The sequence below is a fragment of the Stegostoma tigrinum genome, chromosome 12, assembly GCF_030684315.1.
Source record: "Stegostoma tigrinum isolate sSteTig4 chromosome 12, sSteTig4.hap1, whole genome shotgun sequence".
NCBI lineage: Eukaryota > Metazoa > Chordata > Chondrichthyes > Orectolobiformes > Stegostomatidae > Stegostoma > Stegostoma tigrinum.
This window is the reverse complement of record NC_081365.1, coordinates 15,120,076-15,145,112: the sequence shown is the minus strand read 5'-3', so window position 1 is coordinate 15,145,112 and position 25,037 is coordinate 15,120,076. Positions and strand designations below refer to the sequence as shown.

Sequence of the window (25,037 nt, the reverse complement as noted above, 5' to 3'; positions counted from 1 at the left end):
CTTTTGTGCTCCTAAGATGCTGCTTGGCCTGCTGTGCTCATCCAGCTTCACACTTTATTATCTGACATTTGTGAACCAGATGGTTTTTCCCCAACAATCAACAATGGATTCACAATCAACATTAGGCTCTTAATTCCAGATGTTTACTGAATTCAAATTCCACCATCTGCTGTGGCAGGATTCAAACCTGGGTCCCCAGGAAATTATGGGTCTCTGGATTAATAGCCCAGCGATGATACCACTAGGTCATTGCCCCCTTTATCTAAGAGTACAAAGAGATCTTGATCAATTTGGTCAAGAAACGGCATATGGAGTTTAATTTGTATAAATGCGAAGTATTTCCTTTTGGTAAAACAAACAAGGGCAGAACTTATACAATTAAAGTAAGGCCTTGGGTACTGTTGTTTAACAGAGAGACCTCGGGGTTTTGGAGTTTTTTTGAAGTTTGCACCAAATGTAGTTTGGGTAGTTCAGAACGCATTTAGCACGCTTGCCTTCATTGCTCAGGCCTATGAGTATAGGAGATGGGACATCACACTGAGGTTGTGCAGACATTGGTCTGGAGTACTGTGTCCTATTCAGTTGCCTTGTTATAAAATGGAATTTATTAAACTGGCCCAGTTCAGAAAAGATTTACCAGGGTGTTGCTGGGAATTGAGGGCTTGTGTTAGAGGGAGAGGCTAGATAGACTGGGATTTCTTTTCACTTGAGCATAGGAGGTTGAAAGGTGACATTATGAAGGTTTATAAAATTATGAGAGATACAGATAAGGTGTCTTTTCCCTGGAGTAGGGGATTTCGAGACTAGAGAGGAGAAGGATTTAAAAAAGAAATGAGGGGCAGCCTTTTTACACAGAGAGTAGTTAATCTGTGGAATGGACTGCCAGAAGAAGTGGTGGATGTGGGAACAATTACAGTGTTTATAAAACATTTGGATAAGTACATGAAAAGGGAATGTTTGGAGGGATATGGACGCAGGGACAGGAAGGTGGGATCAGCTTAGTTTGGGATTATGGTCAGCATGGACTGATTGGATGAAAGGGTCTGTTTCCACGCTGTATGATTCTACTGCTTTAAAGTTTTTGAGAAGATTTGTAGCTCGAATTGTGGATGAAGTTGTAGACATGCTCGCCAAGCCTGTGGGTTTTGTTGCAAACATTTCATCGCCCTGTTAGGCAACATCATCAGTGCATCTCTGGTGAAGTGTCAGTGTTTTGTCCCGCTTGTTATTTATATGCCTCATCACCCCAGCAAACTGAGGCATATAAATAACAAGTGGGACAGAACACCAAAGCCTCACTGGAGACCCACTGACGATGTTATCTAACAGGGCGATGAAACGTTTGTAAACCAAACCCATGGGCTTGCCGAGCATGTCTACAACCTCATGGCAACTCGAGCTACAAATCATCTCAAAAACTTTAACGCCATAGAATCATACAGCATGGAAACAGACCCTTTAATCTAATCAGTCCATGCTGACCATAATCCAAAATGAAACTGGTCCCATCTGACATTCTATGTCTTTGCCATATCAAAAAGCATTCCCCACCTATGAATCCCATAGAGGTTGGTATTCATGGAAGCTTTGCCCAAAGATGATCTTTAAACAACTTTACTTGGCAGCTCTAGTTGAAAAAAAAGGAGCACAAGTCAATTGCGGGCACTACTGTGTATTATATTAGTATTATAGAATCACATATCTGTATCATATAGAATGACTGGAAAGTGCATCTCTAGGATTTTAGCTCCTTTTAGGTTGAATATACAAAAATTTTCAGTCTATTGCCTCTAAACGCCTTGTCCTGTGCTTGGGCAGTTCAAATTCTTAGCAAACCTCACTAAACTCATAGTTTTTACAGGGTAGATAAAGGTCGGATGGCTAATGAATCTAGAAACAAGAGACAGTGTCACAAAATAAAAAAGGCAGGTCATTTGAGACTGCGGAGATGAGGAATTTCTTCACCTAGAGGGAGGTGAATCCTTGGAATAAGGAAACTAAGGCATTGAGTATACTAGTACAGAGAATGATAGATTCAGCTGGCTCAACATGCAGCGTGGCCTACTCCTGTTCATATTTCCAATGACAGTGCCAAAATGTATCTTAACTCACTAAATTTTAGCACAAATGGTCAATTTTGCTCAAGATCCAATCGGAATCACATAACAAAAGGTAAATCTGTCATTGTCTTACCAGACCATGGGGCTGCTCTCTCACTTGGTTTTTTAAATCCAGGGTCACCATGCCTCAGATGAGGCGAGAGGTTGAGAAGTGTCCTTCGCGGTTGCCTCAGCCAGTGTGGGGATTAAGGAAGAGGGGCAGAGGAAAGTCAACTTAGCTTCACGTCTACTTCATGATGACCAACCAGCCCAGATTTCCCTGGACAGTTCCATAATTTACTCTCTTGCCTCCCATCCCAGGTCAGGCCTTCCCAGAGCTCGTTTTTGCCCTGATTTTCCATCACGAGTCCTGGCTGTGTCTCTGCTCATGTGTCTGACTGATAGGTTCAAGGTGATTTCCCATGGCTGCTTTGGGTTAATCATTGGGTTGAAGCCCTGTCTGGTCGGACGATGCGAATGATCCTGCACAGATCACCACGATTTCGACAGTAAGCCTATAACACAATTTCATGATGATGGAAGCAACTACTGGTGGCAGGATTTCCGACCATTGATTATCTTTCTAGGTGTTTAATAACCAGAATGTTCAGAGATATTATGACACACGTCGGGAATAGGTGAGACTTGAAGTTGGGCCTCCAGGATCAGAGATAGGGATACTATCACTGCACCATAAGAACACCCGATCCTCCTCCTATATTGAGTCGAAGGGCCTGATCAGGTAAGAGTGGTTGAGGATGATTCACAACAGGAAGATGCACCTGTCCAAACAACTAGGTGTAATTTATTGCATGGTAACAAACAGTACAAGGCTCAGCAAATCACTTAGACATCATTTCAAAGATCATCGGCTGCTGGAGATGACATATATAACCTCATCAGGATCTGGAGCTTGATCCTCGATTCTCTTTGTATCAAATTGTGTACAACCTAATCACATGTTGAATGCGACTCATTTTTTTTCAGAATTTTAATGTACACATTAAGCAATTTAAAAGCAGTGGTTTAACAGCCTCGTGAACAGTGTAGATGCTGGGATTTCAGGTAACTGGGCACAGCAACTAGGCTGTAATATTCAGACGGTTTATTCTGTTGGCGGAGGAGCATTGATCTGTCACTTGTTTCCTCACCTTAGCTTCGAACGGGATTGAGGAGTTTGCTTCGCATCCAGGACTGTGCCCGACAGAAGGGGAAGTAACTGCGAAACAGAACTGCCAATGGGATGTTGATTGTCCAGGACTGCAGAAATGCTGCAACATCAGTGGGGAATCAGTGTGCATTTCACCAATCCCAGCAGGTGAGCTGACAAATTTAACACTTGTTGCTTCTTTTAGGCATGTTTTTCTCTCTTGCTTTCAGCTCACATCGATCCTTGGAGTCACTGAACAATGCTCGGAAACAAGAGAACGATTTAAGGGCCACTCTGATAATGAACGATAACATCGAGGAGTATTTACAGTGTATTTTCAGTGTATTTACAGATAGTTGTGCCCGTTCCAGCTCCTTGCAAGAGTAATGATCTGGTATTTCTAGTCTGAAGGGGCGATGGAACCAGATTCAACTGATTTTTGATTTGATTAAGTAAAGTAACTTACAAATGGGAATTTTGGGTAAACCCTCGAAAAGGCAAAATTTGCAGGGCTGCGGGGAATGTTGGGACTAATTCAACAGCTCAGCCTGAGGGCTCGACCTGTCAAGCACAGGCAGCAATGGTCTGAATGGCACTCTTCTGATAGGTAGATTCTGTGAAGCCATTAGACTTGAGCAATCGTAGAGATAATGGCTGCCGTGTGGTGTGCCAAACGGAACATGTCCCTTGCAAAACAAAATAAAATTGCCAAAGAGCATTTTCACAAAAGCACTGTCCCTTTCATTGTTGCAGGGATTATGTCAAATTCAATAAAAATTATACAACAATAACTGTAAAAAATACGTCCATTTTCAAAGCCACAAAGCTTTGATTTGTGTGAGGTGGATGCAGCCTGTTCCCATCCAAAATCTGCATCTTCACTTTATACTAGAAAGCAAAGTGGAATGAGTCAGCTCATCCAATTAATCATAAAGGCTGCCTGCTTCTAATTAATGGAGAAATCAGAGCCCTGGTGGAAACCTCATGTTTAAATGCTCACTGATCCATAGTGAGCTAAACATGACAAGGAGTTCATCACACTTCATTGAAAGTGTATGAATGTAATCAGCAAATGTTTTCTTGTTTTAGTCTCTAGGTTACAAGTGATAATGATGTAATCTGTGACCAATGGCATGCCATTGCTTGTGCGAGATTTTGCTTAGAAAACAGTGCTTAACTGTTATAAGAACATAAGAACTTGGAGCAGGAATCAGTAATTTTGTCCCTCGCTCTGCCATTTAATACAATCACGGCTGATCTCATCCTGATTTCTACTCCACTTTACTGCCTGCTCTCCGTGATCCTTCAACCCATTACTAATTAAAAATCTGTCCACCTCCTCCTTAAATTTGTCCAGAATCCCATCATCCACCACATTCTGGGAGAAAGGATTCCACAGATTTATGACCCTTTGAAATCAGTAATTTCTCTTCATCTCTGTTTTAAATTTTTATCCTAAAACTATGACTTCTCATTCCGGATTGCCCAACATAAAGAAGTACCCTCTCTATGCCAATCTCTTTCAGCATTTTATAGACATATAAAACATCAATTAGACCTCATGTCATTCCTCTAAACTCCAGAGAATATAGGCCTAAACTGCTCAATCTCTCTCTATGAGATAAACCTCTCATCTTTGGAATCAATTTATTGAACCTCCTCCAAGCTGTTAGACCATAAGACCATAAGACATAGGAGAGGCAGTAAGGCCATTTGGCCCATCAAAGCCACTCTGCCATTTAAATCATGGCTGATGGGCATTTCAACTCCACTTCCTTGTTCTGTGATAGATATTGCTGCTTCAACAAAATTTATCCATTTTGACCTGCTTTTGTTGTATCCAGTAGTGATTGGGAGTGATTGTGTCATGACCTAGGCCACTGTCAGTCAAAAGGACCATTAGATCCTTCAGTTGAGTTTATTGTCACAGGCTGGTGCATGCGTTGGAGCACCATCTCTTGAGGCACTGAGAATAGCAGGCATGAGTGATGAGTCACAATGAACTGGGTCATTTGAGATTGACAACAGCCTGTATTTATATTGAACATTTAACATGATGAACTCATTAATTTCCAAGATGAACTGCCAACATCATCATCAATCTCTAAACCCCTCAAAAATTGTAATGCATTTCAGAAATGTAGAACGTGATGAAAATTATGTGGATTTTCAATAGAGTGACAAAAGATAAACTGTTTTCGATGGTAAGAGTATTGGTAAGCCAAGAATACAGATTTAAGGAAATTTATGGCATGGTTATGCATAGAAGGAGGTCATTCAGCCCACCACATTAATGCTGGCCCTCTGCAAGAGCAACTCAGCTCTGCTTACCCAATCTTTTTCCCTGCAGCTCCTCAAGTAATTATCCAATCCCTTTGCATTTTAATTTTAGTTTTTAAGAGAACAAAGAAGTACGATGCCGGAAACTTCTTTCCTTAACTCTGTAAATTAGTAAAGTTCAATAAAAGCTAACTTATATTTTTAAAAATGAAGGCAACAATAATTATTAAGGTGAGAAATGATTTAACCAGTAACAGCTCCCTTTAATGTCTATATCCCATCTTGTAGGTTGCTGGGCTGGGTTGAATTGTTGCTAGCTTGATCCAGTGTTAGATTGCTCCGGAAACATCACCAACTCTCAACTGTTCAGAACTCAGTTACTTCACTTCCTGTGGTAGAGAAACATATAGAAATCCTGACACTGTGTCTTTTCAATTGTCCTGGCAGTTACTTCACCTCCTGTACTAAGAAAGCATCTATAAACTCTTCTTTCAGGTGTCCTGCATGTAAAAAGTTTGAATGAAGTTATTTTGCCTGAGATTTTAAGGGGAATGTTAATGTGGCTGAAATAAGTTTACGACTCAGCGTCTGTAATACTGCTATTGTAAGGAGCAACAGCCAAATTCAAGTGTTCATAGCAGTGGCATGAAAAACACTGGCTTGAAAATAAGAAAGAAAACAAAATTGTTGTCAATATGAAAATGGATTGAGAAAACCGTCAGAATTATGTTTATAAAGAGATTTTTCATGCTCTTGTTTCTGTTGTTATTTACCAAATTCCTTTTGCTGAGTAGCTGAGTATGTGCAAGAAGGTGATCATGTTATTTTCTGGTCTTTTAATAGTGGGCGAAGGGTTCTTCAATTTGCTGATTGAAGTGAAGCAGGAATTTGAGCAGACCGAATTGAATCTGATGAATCACTTGAAATTCTTGCACTCAGTGGTACGTCAACCATTTATCCATCAATGTGTTAATGGATTATCAATTATCTTAATATTAAGTTGGTATTTATTAATGTATAACACTTTTATTATTTCACTCTGAGTATGACTATGTGCAGGCACAAGGGGAAATCCAGTTATTTCTATTTGTTACTGACAATATTGTTGGCAAACACCAATGGTTTTGTCGTCGTTACAATCACCAAAATCTGGGCCCCTCTGATATACAATGGGAATTTTGTGCAGTGTGCCATAATATTGAGTAGTGTCACTACTCTAGTAATTGAGATCCTAGTGGACCAAGGAACATGGGGTTGAAATCCCGCCACACAGCAAGTGGTTAAAAGTTCTATTCTGAAAAGGGACATTGACTGATCAAAGAATCTCTCAACACTCCAGTCTGTTTCCAATTGTCAAATGTTTGTTTTGGACCAATGGTGACCAAGCTGCTGGAAAAGTCAAGGCAACATTTCCTTACGACAAAGGAACACATACAGTTTTTACACAAGAGATTGTAGGAAATGAATATACTGGAGAATCTGAGATAACAAGGTGTAGAGCTGGATGAACACAGCAGGCTAAGCAGCATCAGAGAAGCAGGAAAGCCGACATTTTGGGCCTAGATCCTCCTTCAGAAAAAGGTCTTGGCTCGAAACGTCAGCTTCCCTGCTCCTCTGATGCTGCTTGGCCTGCTGTGTTTATTCAGCTCTACACCTTGTTATTGCAGTTTTTACACAATTTCATTTAGCACACTTTGGCTGGCACAATCAAATCATATATTGATTCAATTAGATACACATCCGATCAGGTTCATCATGTGATTGTGACCAGTTCATGGGCAGCTTGATCTATCCTATGATCTCATGATGTTCACCAGACCCCCTTATCAATTATCTTTGGACCTTTACAATGCATCTTATTCAACTACTTTCTAGAAAGCACTCTCACTACTGAGAGTAGGGAACCTCTTCCAGCTGCCTTTCATACCCTATCCCCAGGAATGCAGTTAAATCCCATAATGTCTCAACACTGAAAACTCCATTTTGATATCTGGCATATGGGTACACTTTGCTGTAAGATGCAATATGTTACTCTGAAGAGCTGTTGCTTCCAGGGTTGCCCCAACAATTCCGAAATGTGGAATCTGAAACAAGTTAAGATCATTGTTTGCTGAGACAGTCTGGTCAGGCCTACACATGACTTCACATTTCCAGCCATTGTTGATTCTTGACTGCCCAGCAAACTGCTCAATTCAAGGGCTATCGGGGGTGAGCCTTTTCCTTTTTATCCATTTATGGGCTGTCACTGACTATGCCAGCATTTGTTGCTCATCCCGAATTGTCCAGAAGGCAGTAAAGAGCCAACTGCATTGCTGTGGGTCTGGAGTCACATGCAGACCAGACCAGGTAAGGATGGCAGTTTTCCCTCACTAAAGGAGATGTGATGTGCACATCCTATCAAGAATAAAGGGGAAATTTCACTCAGAATGGGAATTGGAATGAAGGCTGTGGCTATTAGAATCTCACCCTGCAAAGTTGAACGCAGAGTTTTAATATAGTCTTCCAGGAGTACTTCACTATTCTGGGAGATCTTTCTGATGAGCTGTTAAAACATGCGGACCATCTGCTGATTTAGGTTGTAACAAAAGAATACACTTTGAAATGGACTGGTGAACTTGCCCCCAGTGTTTTCGCAAATACCTATTTTTCAATCACTGAACTAAATTACATAGATGTTTATCTCCGTCCCCTTGCTGAAAGTTACTATGTGCAATTGGTTCCTGTGTTAATGAAATTACACCACTGGCTACACTTCAAAAGTACTTCACTGGCTGTTAAAACACTTTGAGATCCAGCGATTGTGAAGAACACAATAAAAACAATAGACAATAGACAACATGTACTGGAGTAGGCCATTCAGCCCTTCGAGCCAGCACCACCATTCATTATGATCACGGCTGATCATCCACAATCAGTATCCTGTTCCTGCCTTATCCCCATAACCCTTGATTCCACTATCTTTAAGAGCTCTATCCATCTCTTTCTTGAAACTATCCAGAGAGTTGGCCTCCACTGCCTTCTGGGGCAGAGCATTCCATATACCCACCAATCTCTGGGTGAAGAAGTTTTTCCTCAACTCTGTTCTAAATGGCCTACCCCTTATTTTTAAACTGTGTCCTCTGGTTCTGGAGTCACCCATCAGCGGAATCATGCTTCCTGCCTCCACAGTGTCCAATCCCTTAATAATCTTATATGCCTCAATCAGATACCCTCTCATCCTTCTAAACTCAAGTGTATACACGCCCAGTTGCTCCAATCTTTCAACATTTGATAGTCCCGCCATTCCGGGAATTGACCTTGTGAACCTCAAAAACACAAATACTTCCTTATTTCTTTCTCTGCTGCATTCCATGTGTATCAGAGGACAGCAAAATCTGTTACCATGCAAACACATGCATTATTAACAGAAGTAGGTAATTCGGCCTCTTGAATTGCCATTCAGTAAGATCATGACTGGATTTCTTTGTGTTTTGATAAAAGCAAAATACTGCCAATGGTAGGAATAAGTAATAAAAAATAGAAAGTGCTGGAGAAACTCAGTAAGTTTGGCAGCATCTGAGGAGACAGGAGCAGTGTTAACATTACGAATCTGACATAGCCTTTCTTTAATCTTCCTGTTATGGATCAGACCAGATCCCCTAAAAATATATTAAGAAGGTAACTTAGACCCTAACTTTTTCTCATTTTAGAGGCAAATGTAAAGTGCCACATCCCAGATGCAATGTTACTGGTAAAACTACCTGACATTAAGCAAAGCCATGGATTGTTTAAACACTATGATTAAAACAAAATAAAAGAAAGAAGAACTTAGAATAACAACTCTCCTGGAAAACTTAACCAAATAATAGATACAGTGCCTATTACTAATTAACTGTTCCAATGTAGCAACATGCCATAAACACACCACTTGACAAATGGCACATTCAGAAAAATAGATTTGTCTTACAGGTAACCTAACAACAGAGAGAAACCTCCAGCTTCTAGCTGTAATTGAAAGAGGGAAAAGATAACTTTTACTTCTTCGAAACTTCAGCAGCTCCTGCCCCGTTGAGACTCCAACAGCAACTGATTAAAGCTCAACCTAAAGGCTGAAAAAGAAACTAGAAGTCCCAGTCCTGGACCCACCCAGCCAGGCTGCTTCTATTGTCCCAACTTCCAAAAAAAACCCCAAGGCCTCCCAAGCTGTTTACTGGTTTTTCTAGCACACAGCTTGATACTTCTGTCTTAAAACCTCTTTAAAAAAAACAAATTAACCTCTTAAAGCCACTGCATCGTCATATTCTGGACAAATGCTCTTTTCTTCATGCAAGTGTGTCCATCTCCCTCACTGTAGTATACTCTCCTGAAATTTTTGATCCCCCCAACTTTAATGTTTCCCTTACCCAGTATTATAGTTGGTTATTTCTTTCACCCTACAGTCCTCACTCTAATCCAAATGAGCAGAAAAAAATTCTACTTATTAGAAAATTGAGAAGGCTGATACTCCTGCTGTTGAGGTTGCCTTACCTGCTTCACTGCCAGTCACATCTGCATGTCCTTGATTATACACCAAATTATAAGACCTTATCCAGAGAGGTAGGGTGCGCCCCTGTCTTGAAACTCTTGTTGCAAAACATCTAGATAGTTTCCCCCCTCGCTCATGTGTTGCAGTCTCTATAGCTTGGCCTCCAGCTCATAAAGCCCGAGGAAGAGCTGTTTTAGCTGCAAGCTCTTACTGCAAATATCCCTCTCTTGGATCACACTGATATTCAGGAGCTCTCACATGCTGCAGCTGTGACACATCATTTGTTCTGCCATGCGGGATGCTTTGTAGTGAGTTAACAACTTAAATAATGAATTGAATTGTTTGTTTTCCATTTTTATGACCTATTAACATGTTCTATACCATTTCAAAACTTAGAAATAGCATGCACCTTAACCATTTACCAAAGAATTGTAGTAGAGTAAGAACTAATTCCTCATTGATGGAAAACGAAAAGGACCTAATGAAAGGAACTTCCCATCTTCACCCAACTGCCTTACTCTTCCAGCTCTCCCAACTGCTCTTCCCTAATTGCCATAGAAATGTTTTCCCAGTGGAAACTTTAAGGGCTTGTCATGAAATAGACAATACAAGTGATTTACTGAGGAGTGATAGCCCATGAGGACTTTTGTCAACAAAGCTCTCCATTTACCATCTATTATGATCTGTCGCTGAAAGCCGCTTCGTTGCCCCCAAGGTTGGGGTGATGGTAAACAGGTTAGTCAGTTGTACCTGAATAATTGCATAACTTTACATTGCCACTTCTGCTTTCACTGCAGCTGATTGGTGCTCTGCGTTCATTGAATTCCTCTATGTATCACATCCACACCCAACGAGATGGAGAACACAAAATCGTGTCAAAGCTATTGCTGGGTACCAGACCTCCCACAACACTGAGCAATATATTGAAAGAACTGCAAAAGCTTTTAATAAGCACCACAGAAGTTTGTCACTTGGAAACCAAAGGTATATTTTAACTTTTGTATATGTTGGTGACACAACGGCTTAGTTGCTAGACTATTAATCCAGAAATCCAGGTGGGGGCTTGTGTTTGAATCCTGGTAGATGGTGACTGTTGAATTCAATAAATATCTGGAGCCTAATGATGACCATGAAATCATTGTTGATTATTTTAAAACCCTATATGTTTAACTAATGTGCTGTCTAAACTGTTTTCTTTACCTGGTCTGGACCACATGTGATTCCAGACAATTGCAATATGGTTGACCCTTAACCTATCTTCTGGGAAATTGGAGATGAACAATAGCTGCTGGACTACTCAGTGACACTCACATCCTGTCAACAAATGAAAAATATTGTTGCTTGGTGTGAATTGGAATTTTATATTGATTGTGGCTGGGTGGGGATATAAAATTAGGAGGATGGAAGGTAGTGCCATGCCTATTGCCTTGCTGCCTCCACTCGCAGGTAGATAGCACATTAGCATACCTACAATCAGGTTAATTATTAAGTGCTCAAGTTATAACAAATCATTGGTCTCTTCCTATCACCAATGATAACTAGGCTTGTTTCCAGATGTAAAGGCATTGTCTGCCTTGGGAACCATGGCTCCACTTCACATTGCACAGGCAACATACATCCTGATGGCCTGCCCTCTGAACCTGCGGAATGTTGGTGGGGAATGGTTGGAGTGGTGCTGTGCTGATTTGTCTAGTGGCAAGGGCGGATTGGTTGAAGAACACACCTTTCCTTCTGGGAGACAGCCATCCCTCGCAAGGCCACGACCTGGTTGGATCTGTGATCACTAACTTCACTGAACGACAGTACACTGCTGGTCCAAGGACTGATGCAATTCCAGAAGTGGCCACTGCTCCCAGTGGTGTTGTTGAGACTAAATAGCAGGCAGCCCTGTGATTGGCCTTCAGCCCTTGGAGGGGAGATATCCTGCCTTGCGTAGGTGGGAACCACAACTGCCAGACATTAATTGCTTCTACAATGTAAAATTGAGCCAGGGGCTCATGTACACATTAGGGAGCTGTACCACACTGACTTACGATTGGATAGTAAATGGGAGCTCTGAAACATCTCTCAGGAGTTCCTCAGGACGATAGTGTCCTTGGCCCAACTATCATCAGCTGCTTCATCAATAGCCTGCCATCCAGGTCAGAAGTAGAGATGGTAGCTAATAGTTGCACAATGTTCAGTGCCAACTCCTTAGGCACTGAAGCAGTCCATGTTCAAATGCTGCAAGTTCTGGACAATATCCAGGCTTCAACTGAAAAGTGGTAACTAACGATTGTGCCACACAAATGCCAGGCAATGGCCATCTTCAATGTGAAAGCTCTTGACATTCAATGATCTTACTATCACTGTCAACAGTGGGTAACTATTGACCAGAAACTGAACTGGACTAGCCATATAAATAAAGTGGCTACAAGAGCAGGTCAGAGGCTAGGAATTCTATCATGGTTAACATACCTCATCACTGCTCAAAAACTCCCCATCGCCTACACATCAAGTCAGGAGTGTGATGGATGAGTGCCTGGATGAGTGCAGCTCCAACAACACTCAAGAAACTTGACACCAGTCATACAAAGCAGCCACTTGATTAGCACCACATCTACAAAAATCCACCGTCTCCCCTGAACATACTCAGTAGCAGCAGTGTGTACTATCTGCAAGATGCCCTGCAGAAATACACCAAGGCTCCTTAGATAGCACCTTCGAAACCAACTGTCACTCTTTGGAGTGGGCAGTGCAGACTTGATGGACCAAATGGCCTCTTTCTGCACTGTAGGGATTTTAAGATTCTATGAAACCAGGTGACAAAAAGCTCTTGCCTGCTGGAAAGCTGGGAGGTGGGATCATGAAACCCTGCCTTGTATAGCTGGTGACTATTCTGTAACTAGCGCATGATAATGGGTGCCCAATGGATGTTGAGCACCTGAGCTGCAAACCCACCATCCAAGTTTCATTTTTTTTGCTGCATCCATGACTTGTAGCCAAAGCTGCCTGGGCCAGCATTTATTGTTTATTCCTAATTGCCCAAAGAGCAGTGAAGGGCCAACCATGTTACTGTGATCCTGGAGTCACATGTAGGCCACACAAGAATGATGCTTTCCTTCCTTAAAGGACATCAGTGAGCCAGATGGGTTTTACAACAATTGACAATGGTCATCACGAGACTTTTAATTCCAGGTTTTTGTTGAATTCAAATTCTATCCCTGAAATGGTGGGATTCCAACTTGGGTCCCCAGCTATTATCTTTGGGTCTTTGTGTTAATAGTCTAGTGAAAATACCAATAGGCTATCGTCTCTCACCTAAATGATGAGGAAGTCTAGCAGCTAAAGATTTGCACTTTTATAAGTATCACTGAAATAGGAGGAAACATATCAGCTTACAGGACTAGCTCCTCCATTCAATTAGAATTTGGCTGATATCTCCATGAATTCGATCAACCTGCCTTGGTTTCATATTTATTAATAACCTCATCTAATAAATATCCACGGATTTCAATCATCTTCTAACATCACAACTTTCTAGGGAGAAAGATATAGGTTGCAACAATCCTTTCCCTGAAGAATCCTCCAATCAGGCAATGGATTCAGGTTAAAGGGAAGAAAGAAGAATAGCACTTCCTTTTCTATAAACAATTCTTCAAGATGTTAGGGAGGGTTTTCCCACACAGTTTATTTGACTGTAATGAATACCATGAAACTTGAAATGATCTTTCTCAAATCTTTGCTCTTGCAAATGGTTTTCCCTTATTGCATCAAATTAAAATGTCACTCTCTCCTAGACGTCAATGAATGTGAATACCCAGAGTTGAATTCCTGTTCTCAGAAAGCAATCTGTTCAAATGTCGATGGGTCTCACAACTGCACATGCCAGAATGGCTTCACGGATAGAGATCCTAGCAGACAAGGCAGAGACTGCAGAGGTAATTATCATTTTGCTAACATTGCAGTCAAGATTGAAGTTCTTTTATTGCTCTTTAGTGTGTTGGAGAATGCTGCATTTTCTATTTCAAATACCTCAGTGTGGGATTTCTAGAGTGCAACTGAGAACGTTTATGGGCGTGATTTGGAGGGAACTGGATTCTGGCTCCTTTGGAATACCATGTAATCTTTAATATGTGTGAGGATGCATTGAATCTGGCACATCTCCACTCAAGAGGCTGTCTAGCTTGATGCAGTGAGTAGGAAAAAACCACACTGGGTCAGTTTCAGATTTCAAACAGTAATGATAGAATAACGACATGGCTGGGAAAGTCGATGAGAATGAACCTGCTGTACAAACAACAGGGAGTCACCAGAGCTTATGTAAGTGCTGGTCTACTCATCTATAAGTGAGACAGCCATGTTCAACTGCTTGGTGCACCATTACCCTTGATGGTGCTAAGAGGTATCTATTTCTTAGCAATGAAAGAGAGGTTCATTAGGCCACTGCCATCAACTGGGCACCAGGGGTTGAATGAACATGTCGCTGGCAGCTCAGTGATTCCTCATGGGAATGGGTTTCTCTGTTGTCAGGCAGAGCAGGAAAGAAGACCCTCAGTAGAAGCATCCCTGTGGTCAGGAGGAAGCTTATACATTGAACTTAGATAAGGAAAGTGAATGTACTATCTCCAACGTTGCAGATGAAATACGGGTATTTCCCCTTTAATGCAATAGTTGCACTCTTGAGTGACCTTACGCTGTAGAAAATTGCCTTGTAGGGAAAATGCTATAGAAAATCATTATGTTGTACAGCAGAAAGTTTGCACTATCCAAACAGCATCAATTGCGTTGCAGCCAAATCACGTTAACGAAACATGCGTTAAAGCAGAAATACATGTAAGTGGGAAGGTAAGTAGTGAGTATGACACAAAGAGCCTGCAGAAGGATATAAACAGGTTAAGTGAGTGGGCAAAAAGTTGATAGATGGAATATAATGTGGGGAAATGTGAGGTTATGCACTTTGGAAGGAAGAACATAGAACATAGAACATTACAGCACAGTACAGGCCTTTGGCCTTCATGTTGTGTCGACCTGTCATACCGATCTCAAGCCCATCTAACCTACACTATTCCATGCTTGTCCAATGACGACTTAAATGTACTTAAAGTTGGCGAATCTACAACCATTGCAGGCAAAGCGTTCCATTCCCCTTACTACTCTCTGAGTAAAGAAACTACCTCTGACAGCTGTCCTATATCTTTCACCCCTCATTTTAAAGCTATGCCCCCTTGTGCTCGCCTTCACCATCCTAGGAAAAAGGCTCTCCCTATCCACCCTATCTAACCCTCTTATTATTTTATATGTCTCAATTAAGTCACCTCTCAACCTTCTTCTCTCTAACGAAGACAGCCTCAAGTCCCTCAGCCTTTCCTCGTAAGACCTTCCCTCCATACCAGGCAACATCCTAGTAAATCTCCTCTGCACCCTTTCCAAAACTTCCACATTCTTCTTATAATGCGGTGACCAGAACTGTACACAATACTCCAAGTGCGGCCGCACCAGAGTTTTGTACAGCTGCAGCATAACCTCATGGTTCTGGAACGCGATCCCTCTATTAATAAAAGCTAAAGACTGGAGGAGCTGAATATTATTCAAATAGAGAAAGGCTGCAGAAAGCCAGGGAACAGAAGAATTTGCTAGACCTTGTCCCTGAATCTCAAAAAAGCTAGCATTCAATTCCAGTGGGCAACAGGGAAGACAAATGGAATCCTGGCCTTTATTTTAAAGAGTATAGAGTATGAATCTTGGGAGCGGCACAGTGGCTCAGTGATTAGCACTGCTGTCTCACAGTGCCAAGGGCCTGGGTTTGATTCCAGCGTCAGGCAACTGTCTGTGTGGAATTTGTACATTCTCCCCGTGTCTGCGCGGGTTTCCTCTGGACGCTCCGGTTTCTTCCCACAGTCCAAAGATGTGCAGTCTAAGTGGATTGGCCATGCTAAATTGCTCCATAGTGTCCAGGGATGTGCAGACAAGTGGGTTAGATGTGGAAAATCAGTGGTTACTGGGATCGAGTAGGGGGTGATTGTGGAGGGGATGCTGTTTGGAGGGTTGGTGTGGATTTGATGGGCTGAATGGTCTGTTTCCACACCGTAGGGACTCCATGATAGGAAGATCTTGCTAAAACAATATGCAGTGCCAGACAGACCACAGCTGGAATGCTGTGAACAGCTTTGGGCCTCTTATCTAAAGAAAGAGAAGGTTTACTGGGCCCCACACCTCAGGAAGGACATACTAGCCTTGGAGCATGCCCAGTGGAGATTCACACGGATGATCCCTGGAATGGTAGGTTTAACGTATGATGAACGGCTAAGGATCCTGGGATTGTATTCAATAGAGTTTAGAAGGTTGAGGGGAGATCTAATAGAAACTTACAAGATAATGTATGGTTTAGAAGAGGTGGACGCTGGGAAGTTGTTTCCATTAGGCGGGGAGACTAGGACCCGTGGGCAAGGCCTTAGAATTAGAGGGGGTAGATTTAAAACAAAAATGAGGAGACATTTCTTCAGCCAGAGAGTGGTGGGCCTGTGGAATTCATTGCCATGGAGTGCAGTGGAGGCCGGGACGTTAGATGCCTTCAAAGGAGAGATCGACAAATTCTTGATCTTACGAGGATACAAGGGCTACGTGGAGAGTGCAGGGAAGTGGAGTTGAAATGCCCATCAGCCATGATTTAAATGGTGGAGTGGACTCGATGGGCTGAATGGCCTTACTTCCACTCCTATGTCTTATGGTCTAATGGTCTTATGATACCAGGTATGAAGAGACAGTCAGGTGTTCAGTAGATTGGGTTGTACTGATTGGAATTTGGAAGAATGATAAGCAACCTTATTGAAACATGCAAGATTCCTAGGGACTTGACAGGGTAGATATAGAACAGTCATTACCCCTTGTGGCATAGTCTAGGACTAGAGAGCATAACCTCTGGAGAAGGAGCTTAAGACTGAGAAGTAAAGGAATTTCTTCTTTTCGAGGGTTCTGATTCTGTTGAATTTTTTACTGCAGAGGGCCATAGATACTGTTTTATTAAATGTATTGAAGGCTGAAGTAGACAGATTTTTAATCAGTAAGGAAATTGAGAATTGTGGGGAAAAGACAGGAAAGTGGAGTTGAGGGTTATCAGATCAATCATGATCTCATTGAATGGTGAAGGGACTCGATGGGCTGACCAACCTCTGCTCTTATGTCATATGGTCTTTGGCTGAAGAAATTCTAAATGGCTTGCATCTTACCGTAAGACTTTGTTGCCTGGATCTTGATCCTGTAGTCATGGGAACCATCCTTCCTGCATCTATCCTGTCAGACTTTAGAAGAGTCTTTTGTATCTTTGAATAAAATCAGCTCTCAATCTGATCAACTCCAGAGAATGAAGGCCCCCCAGTCTCCCCATAGAGTAATTAGCATCAATAAGGCAACTTTAACGTAGTATAGGCTCTTGGAAAAGCTCAGCTGATCTTCTCTTTACAGATGCTGCCAGATCTGCTGAGCTTTTCCAGCAATTTCTGTTTTTGTCTCTGACATGCCCAGTTCTTTCGGTTTTTATCTAGTTCTGACCAGCGAGGTGCATTTTAAGTGTAGTCACTGCTGTGATGTAGGAAATGTGACAATCTGTTCACATCCATCAAGTTTTCAGGAAAGGCAATGAGATAGTAGCCAGATAATTGGAGGCAGTGATGTTAATTGAGTGATAAATATTTACCTGATTACCAATGACTACTCTTCTGCTCTTCTCCGAAATAGTGACACAGAATTTTCTTTTATATCAATCTGATAGGGCTGACAATGTATTTGTTGAAACTCTTATGAGAAGATGGCATTTTTGACAATGCAATACTCCCTCAGTTCTAGAGTGGAAAGCTAGAATTTTTATTCAAGTCTGTAGGCTGGGACATGAATTCACATCCTTGAGACTCAGAGTTGAGATGGTTGTAAATTGGACTGGGTTGGACTCAGAGACAATGGGAACTGCAGATGCTGTAGAATCCAAGATAATAAAGTGTGAAGCTGGATGAACACAGCAGGCCGAGCAGCATCTCAGGAGCACAAAAACACTTTTGTGCTCCTGAGATGCTGCTTGGCCTGCTGTGTTCATCCAGCTTCACACTGTATTATCTTGGGTTGGACTCATATTTTTCTTAGCTTGAAAGACCGAATTCAACATGGAATAGGGTAATCGCAACCTGATGTGGGTTGGTTTTACAAGTTGCTCAATCTGTTCACCATAAATTTGAAAATGATCTTTTTAACAACAATCCATTTGTTTTTATTTCTAACAGAAGAGAGCACTACTTTTTCAACTCCTGGTTCAAACTCAGGGCAGTCGAGCAAAATTATTTCAACAAACACTGAACTGGAAAGCAACTCATCAACTGAAAGGACGTTATGCTGTATGTACCCTGGCTTAGCACATGATGATAGAGAAACAACAGTGCCCTCTAAACCTGTCCTCTCTTGCATTCTGATCTGTATCACTCCACCATTGGTGGCTATCCTTTCAAACTGCCTAAGCATTCAGCCTTGCAATTTCCTTCATATAGTGCCTCAGTGGTTAACACTGTTGGCTCACAGCACCAGGGACCCGGGTTCAATTCCACCCTCGGGCGACTGTCTGTGTGGAGTTTGCACATTCTCCTTGTGTCTGCATGGGTTTCCTCTGGGTGCTCCGGTTTCCTCTTGCAGTCCAAAGATGTGCAGGCTAGGTGGATTGGCGATGCTAAATTGCCTGTAGTGTTCAGGGAGGGGTAGATTAGGTGAGTTATAGGAGGATGGGTTCTCGGTGGGATGCTCTGAGGGTCAGTGTAGACTTGTTGGGCTGAAGGGCCTGTTTCCACTCTGTAGTGATTCTATGATGTGTAAAATCTCTCCACCTCCCTCTACATTTAAGATACTTCTTAAAATCAAGTTTTGGTCATCAGCCCTAATGCATCCACATGTGGCTTGGTGTCAGTTTTAGTCTGAATACTTTCCCATGAATTATTCGGATGTCATATCCACATGGTTTTTTTGTTATTTCTTTGACAGATTCTGTCACGTTGTGACTTTTTTTGAGGTATCTGTGCTGACTAGGTCAGATTAGCATCTTTACACTCCAAGTGCATTGTGCTTGTATTCTGTAAACATGTGACTCTAATATCTTATTAACTGCAAATCGAGACTGTGTAGCGGTTAATATATATCTATATGTTGGTATGTTATATGCTGAAAGTGAATGAGGTTACTGCACAATCATAAGGCACTAACTCAACTCAACTCCAACAGCTCCGTCTCTGGTTACAAACCTGGCAATCACCAATGTTACCAGCAATAGCTTCCAGATCCTTTGGACAACAGTTACCAGCAAAAGGGAAATGGTTACTGTGCAAGTGCTGAGGGAAGCTGATGTTGTGAATGAAATAGAGACTCAGGAAGTGGATTGGACAGTCACTGGATTGGAACCGGGGGTTTTCTACACAGTGGAAGTCCACTGGAGATCCTGTGAAGGCAGCCTCAGCAAAGAGCTAAAAGTGAAAACAGGTAATGGCTTAGCTCTTGGACATCTCCATGCTCACTCACCAGAACAACCTGCTCGGATTGCAGCAAAAACAATTCTGATTGGAATTGGCTGTTCCTGTGCCAGATGTCGTTTTCTTTTTCCTTCAATTATCATGGAAACGTTAGCTGTTGTTTGTGTGAGGTTTTGAGGGTCAAATGATCCTCTTGTACATTATCCAAGGTCTTCATCTGTGGTTCCATTGAACTTTGACTATGGAGTATATGTATGTCAAACCAGCTTCACTCCCAACAGTTACTCTCCCAGCAGGAGTTAAGGTGTAGCAATTCGAGTCAGCACTAGCTACACTAATATAATTAACCCTAATTGATCTATCTTAGCTGGAAATCTCACTGCTATAGGTGACTGGAGCTGATTTTATCTCTATCTTGTTGCATTTGCTGGAGAAACCATTCTGATTTTATTAGGGGACAATACTTAGTCATGAATAAGTTCCGTTGTGGTGCGATGTCCCTTCCATTTGGCTCTGGAAACATAGAAACATGGAAAACAGGACCACGAGTAAGCCATTCACCCCTTTAAGCCACTCAATGTGCTCAGGGCTGATCATTCAACTCAGTACCCTGCTTCCATTTTTTCCATGTAGACTTCGATTCCTTTATCTCTTAGAACCAAATCTAACTCCTTCTTGAAAGCATTAAGCGGCATGGTGGCTCAGTGGTTAGCACTGCAGCCTCACAGTGCCAGGGACCCAGGTTCAATTCCAGCCTCGGGTGACTGTCTGTGTGGAGTTTGCACATTCTCCCCATGTCTGCGTGGGTTTCCTCCGGTTGCTCCAGTTTCCTCCCACAGTCCAAAAATGTGCAGGCTAGGTGGATCGGCCATGCTAAATTGCCTGTAGTGTTCAGGGGTGTGTGGGTTATAGAGGGATGGGTCTGGGTGGGATGCTTCAAGGGGCGGTGAGGAACTGTTGGGCCGAAGGGCCTGTTCCCACACTGTAGGGAATCTAATTCCATATTTTGCCTTCAGCTTCTTTTTGTAGTGGAGAATTCTACAAGCTCGCCACTTTCTGGGTGAAGAACTTTCTCCACATCACATTGCTAAATGGCCTACCCATATCCTTGGCCTGTGAGCTGGTTCCTGGAGTCCTTTTGTTCACCCTGTCCAGTCCTGTTAGAATTTTGTATGTTCCAATGAGATCCCTGAATAAACTTAGTTTGATTTGTTCAAAGCAAAACAAAAGTGCTTGCTGTAAATCCCATCCCACCTCCAACTGACATGAATGCAACTCAATGTATCCTAGTCCAGACTGTTGCAGAACAGCCTGTTACAGTGTCAGGTGGAGCCACTGATCAAAGGGTAATCCAGGAGGCAGGAAACAGTACCTAAACACATAGGTAATTGTTGCACATTTTTGTAAATACTATTGTACTTTCTCAATGTATTCCAGCCGCATTACTACTGGATGGACGGGTGAGAATCAAGAATTATAATTTCACCAAAAGTCTTGGCAACACCAGTAGCAGTGAATTCAAGCTGTTTGAAAAGCTTTGGCACCGCGAGGTAAGAGTGCCTGACACATGATACAATTGTAGCTTGAACCATGTCAGGGAAGGTGTGTTCAGAGCATTGGAGTGAAATAGTTAAAAACCAAAAGAACTGCGGATCCTGTAACTTGGGAACAAAAACAGAAGTCGTTGGAAAAGCTCAGCAGGCCTAGCAGCATCTGTGAAGAGAAAATCAGAGTTAACATGGCGGGTCCAGTGACCCTTGCTTAGAAGAGGGTGCAGAAAGGATCTATTAGGCTGTTGCCAGGAATGGAGGGTTTGAGATACAAAAGTAAACTGGAAAGACTGGGACTGTTTTAGAGAAGGGTCGCCTGACCTGAAATGTTAACTCTGATTTTTCTTGACAGATGTTGCCAAACCTGCTGAGCTTTTCCAGCAATGTCTGTTTGTCTTTGTGAGTGAGTTCATTCACTGTGTGATTTTATTATTTGGAATCTGCTCTTTTTTTGCTTTTGGTTATCCGTGCCCTATGTGAGAGGAGCCTGAGTACACCGTGTCTTGCTGAAGGACCACTATCTATGGTGGGCTTGTGGTTATGATGTAATATGGTAACTCTTTATTGTGCTATTACTGCAAACATCAGGGGGTGGTGTTCCATGTATCTGCTACCCTTGTCCTTCGAGATGGAAGTGGTGGATCTTTGGTGAATTTCTGCAGTGCATCTTGCAGATGCTACACACTGCTGCTACTGAGCGTTGATGGTGGATCCTTGTGAATATGATACAATCACGTGCACTGCTTTGGTTGAGATGGTGTCAAGCTTCGTGAGTGTTCTTAGAGCTATGCCCATCCAGGCAAGTGGGCAGTATTCCATCACACTACTGACTTGTGCCTTGTCTAGGTGGACAGGCATTTGGGAATCAGGGGGTGAGTTACTTGCTGCAGTATGCCTGGCCTCTGACCTGCTCTTGTAGCCACTTTTATTCTTGGTTGAGCCCAGTTGATTTTCTGGTCAATGATAGGCCCCAGGAAGTTGACAGTGGGTGATTCAATGATGGTAACACTACTGAATGTCAAGGGGCATTGGTTAGATTATCACTTATTGGAGCGAGTCATTGTTTGGCATTTGCATGGTTTGAATGTTACATGCCACTTGTCAACCCAAGCCTGGATGTTGCCCAGATCTTGTTGCAATTGAAAATTTTGTTTTCATTCATTCACGGGTTGAGGGTATTACTGACCAGCCAGCATTTATTGCCCATACCTAACTGCCTCGGAGGGCAGTTAAGCGTCAATCACATTGCTGGGGGTCTGGAGTCACGTATAGGCCAGATCAGGCAAGAATAGCAGTTTCCTTCCCTAAAAGGGCCTTAGTAATTCAGATGGGTTTTTTCCCCAACAATTATTGATGGATTCACAGTCATCATTAGACTCTTTAACTCCAGATATTTATTGAATTTCTGTAGTGGGATTTGAGCCCAGGTCCACAGAATATTGTCTGGGTCTCTGGATTAACAGTCCAGTGATAATACCTCTAGGCGTTTGCCTCCCCTAAGTGGGTTGCTTGAAAACAAACTCCTTCACTATCTGAGTGGTTGTGAATGGTGCTGAACGTTGTGCAATCATCGGGAACCTCTGCATTTCTGATCTGAGAATTGAAAATGGTTGGGCCTAGGACACAACCCTGAGGACTCCTGCAGAGTTGGCCTCACCTGATGAAGTAACAACACTCTGAAAGCTTGTGATTTCACATAGAAACCTGTTGGACTATATCCTGATGTCATATGACTTCTGATTTTATCCACCCCAGGCCAACACTGGCACCTTTGCATCAGCGTTGTAACAGCGTTGGAAGAGCTTGGCTCAGGGAGTAGCAAGGCCTGGACCATAAGTCTTAGTACTATCGATAGAATAGTGTCAGGGTCCTTTGCCTTTGCAGCATCCAGTGCTTCCACCAGAGCTTAGATCTGATCCATCAGCAATGGGATCAGCTAGCTCTGTCTATCACTTGCTGTTCATGCTGTTTGGCATGCAAGTATTCCTGTTTGGTAGCTTCGCCAAGTTGGCACCTCATTTTCAGGTACTCCTGGTGCTGCTCCTGGCATGCCCTCCTGTACTGCCCATTGATCCCCTGGTTTTGTGATAATGAATGAATGATATTTTTGAATGAATAATTTTATTGTCAAGTGTATTTTTCTGTGAGAATGGCAGGTAAATACAGTGAAAAACTTCTCTACTGTTGCCATGATCCAACACCATTTGAATAGTTCGAGCGTAAACAGAGTCCATCGCTCCTGAACCAGCTTGTCATCCACAATGCCTGTGCTGCGATCCCTCCTCCACCTCCTCGCTACCATGTACACAGGACCCAATCAACATTGAAGTTGCCACTCTTCAGCTGCTATCTTTTGCCACTGAGCCAATTCTTCTGCCCCACCGCCTCACCTTTGCCTGCGCCGAAATCACCAATGTTAGAGACGTGATTGGGTCCATCTTGTCATTGCCACTGTGATGCCCTTTTACCACTGCTTTGCTGCCCCCAGTGTTGGACCTAACCAACGACAGAGTCACCGATCCTCAGGTGCCTTCTTTTGCCATTGGCCCACCTTGTCGATGGTATCTCCACTCATATAGTAGCTGCTGATTCTGATGTCACTTCAGAAAGTATTTCACTGGCCGTAAGTTGCTTTGAGACTTCTAGTGGTCATGGAAGGCATTGCAGTGAAAGTTTTCATTTCAGCCGTAATTGCTTTCAATGAAACATGTCAGATTTTCCCTTTGAAACCAATGTAGAAACTGTAGTTGGGTTCTGTATGACCTTTCCCAATAAAAACAAAATTAAAGCATCATACTTTGTCATTGAAGTATTTTACATGATGATATTTCTCTGTCAGTAAATGAAATAATCTATAAAATAAATTTCAAAATATAAAAGAAACATAGAGAGATGCTAACTATTTACTTGCACAATTACAGGTTGAACAAACAACAAAACAGACAGACAATTACATACTGAACACAAAGCAACACAGAGAAACAATTACAAACAACACACAGCAGACCAGTCACAGAATTATACTCTGAGAACAAGACTGCCCAAACACAATTACAGACTGAGCGCTGCAAAACAGCGCAGAGCAAACCCACTTGATATGGCAAATATCTAAATATTATGTATAGACAACTCCATTTCATATTCAGAAGGCTGATTTTGTGAATGTGTGAATTTGACCCAGGAATCTACAGAATAAGCACACTTATTGAACAGAGAAGCCGAGGACAAAACAAGGACCTGAGTGGTAACATTTACATGCAGAGGCATGGAATGTGCAACCAGAGGAAGTGGTGGAGGCGGGTATGATTACAGCATTTAAAAGGCATCTGGATGAGTTTATGGATAGAAAGTGTTTGGAGAGATATCGGACAAATGCTGGTAAATGGGTCTAGGACGGTGAGGACGCGTTGGACCACAGGGTTTGTTTCTGCGCAGTATGACTCTATAACTCTACGATGTCCTGTTTGCCACTGGTCTTGCTTGTTGAACCTCTCACTTGCCACACAATGCTGACCCTAGACCTTCTTTCCTGAAAGTCTTTCAGCTCACTGCCATTTCTCTGGCTTCTGTGGATCATTTCTCGTCCTGCTCCCTCCCATCTCCAACCCACAGCTTCCATCTCCCAATCCCCTGCTGTGAGATGAGCAGCAAGAGGCAGGAAGGGGGTTGCAAGAGCTAAGCTTCTGGCCAGAGGGCAAGGAGGCTCAGGGAGCAATAGACAATGCTCCATCGCACTGCCATTCGGGTTTATCCAGACACTCAGCATGAAAATGAAACTCCCAAACATTAGACATGAGCCTAAAAAGGGACTCAATTCACCAAATAATGTAAAGTAGAATTATTTAAAATGAGGTGACTGAAACTGGGGCAACTGGGACTTACTGTATTAATGCAAGTCTTCCATCTTCTGACTTTGCACCTAAGGCATCATGAGCTAGCCTACTAACTTCACTAACAATATCTGACTTCATCCCC

At 42.4% G+C, this 25,037-nt stretch overlaps 1 protein-coding gene across 4 annotated transcripts in view; it reads left to right on the top strand.

Annotated features, from left to right (window-relative positions):
- LOC125456771 (uromodulin-like 1) overlaps positions 1-25,037 on the top strand; it is a 103,295-nt gene that overhangs the window by 8,029 nt on the left and 70,229 nt on the right. For all 4 annotated transcript variants that reach the window (XM_048540172.2, XM_048540170.2, XM_048540169.2 and 1 more), the window contains exons 2-8: positions 3,256-3,417; positions 6,373-6,470; positions 10,831-11,017; positions 13,813-13,953; positions 18,286-18,396; positions 19,268-19,522; positions 20,950-21,062. In XM_048540172.2, the coding sequence (XP_048396129.1) occupies positions 3,256-3,417; positions 6,373-6,470; positions 10,831-11,017; positions 13,813-13,953; positions 18,286-18,396; positions 19,268-19,522; positions 20,950-21,062 (1,067 nt within the window). The remainder of the gene's footprint in view (positions 1-3,255; positions 3,418-6,372; positions 6,471-10,830; positions 11,018-13,812; positions 13,954-18,285; positions 18,397-19,267; positions 19,523-20,949; positions 21,063-25,037) is intronic.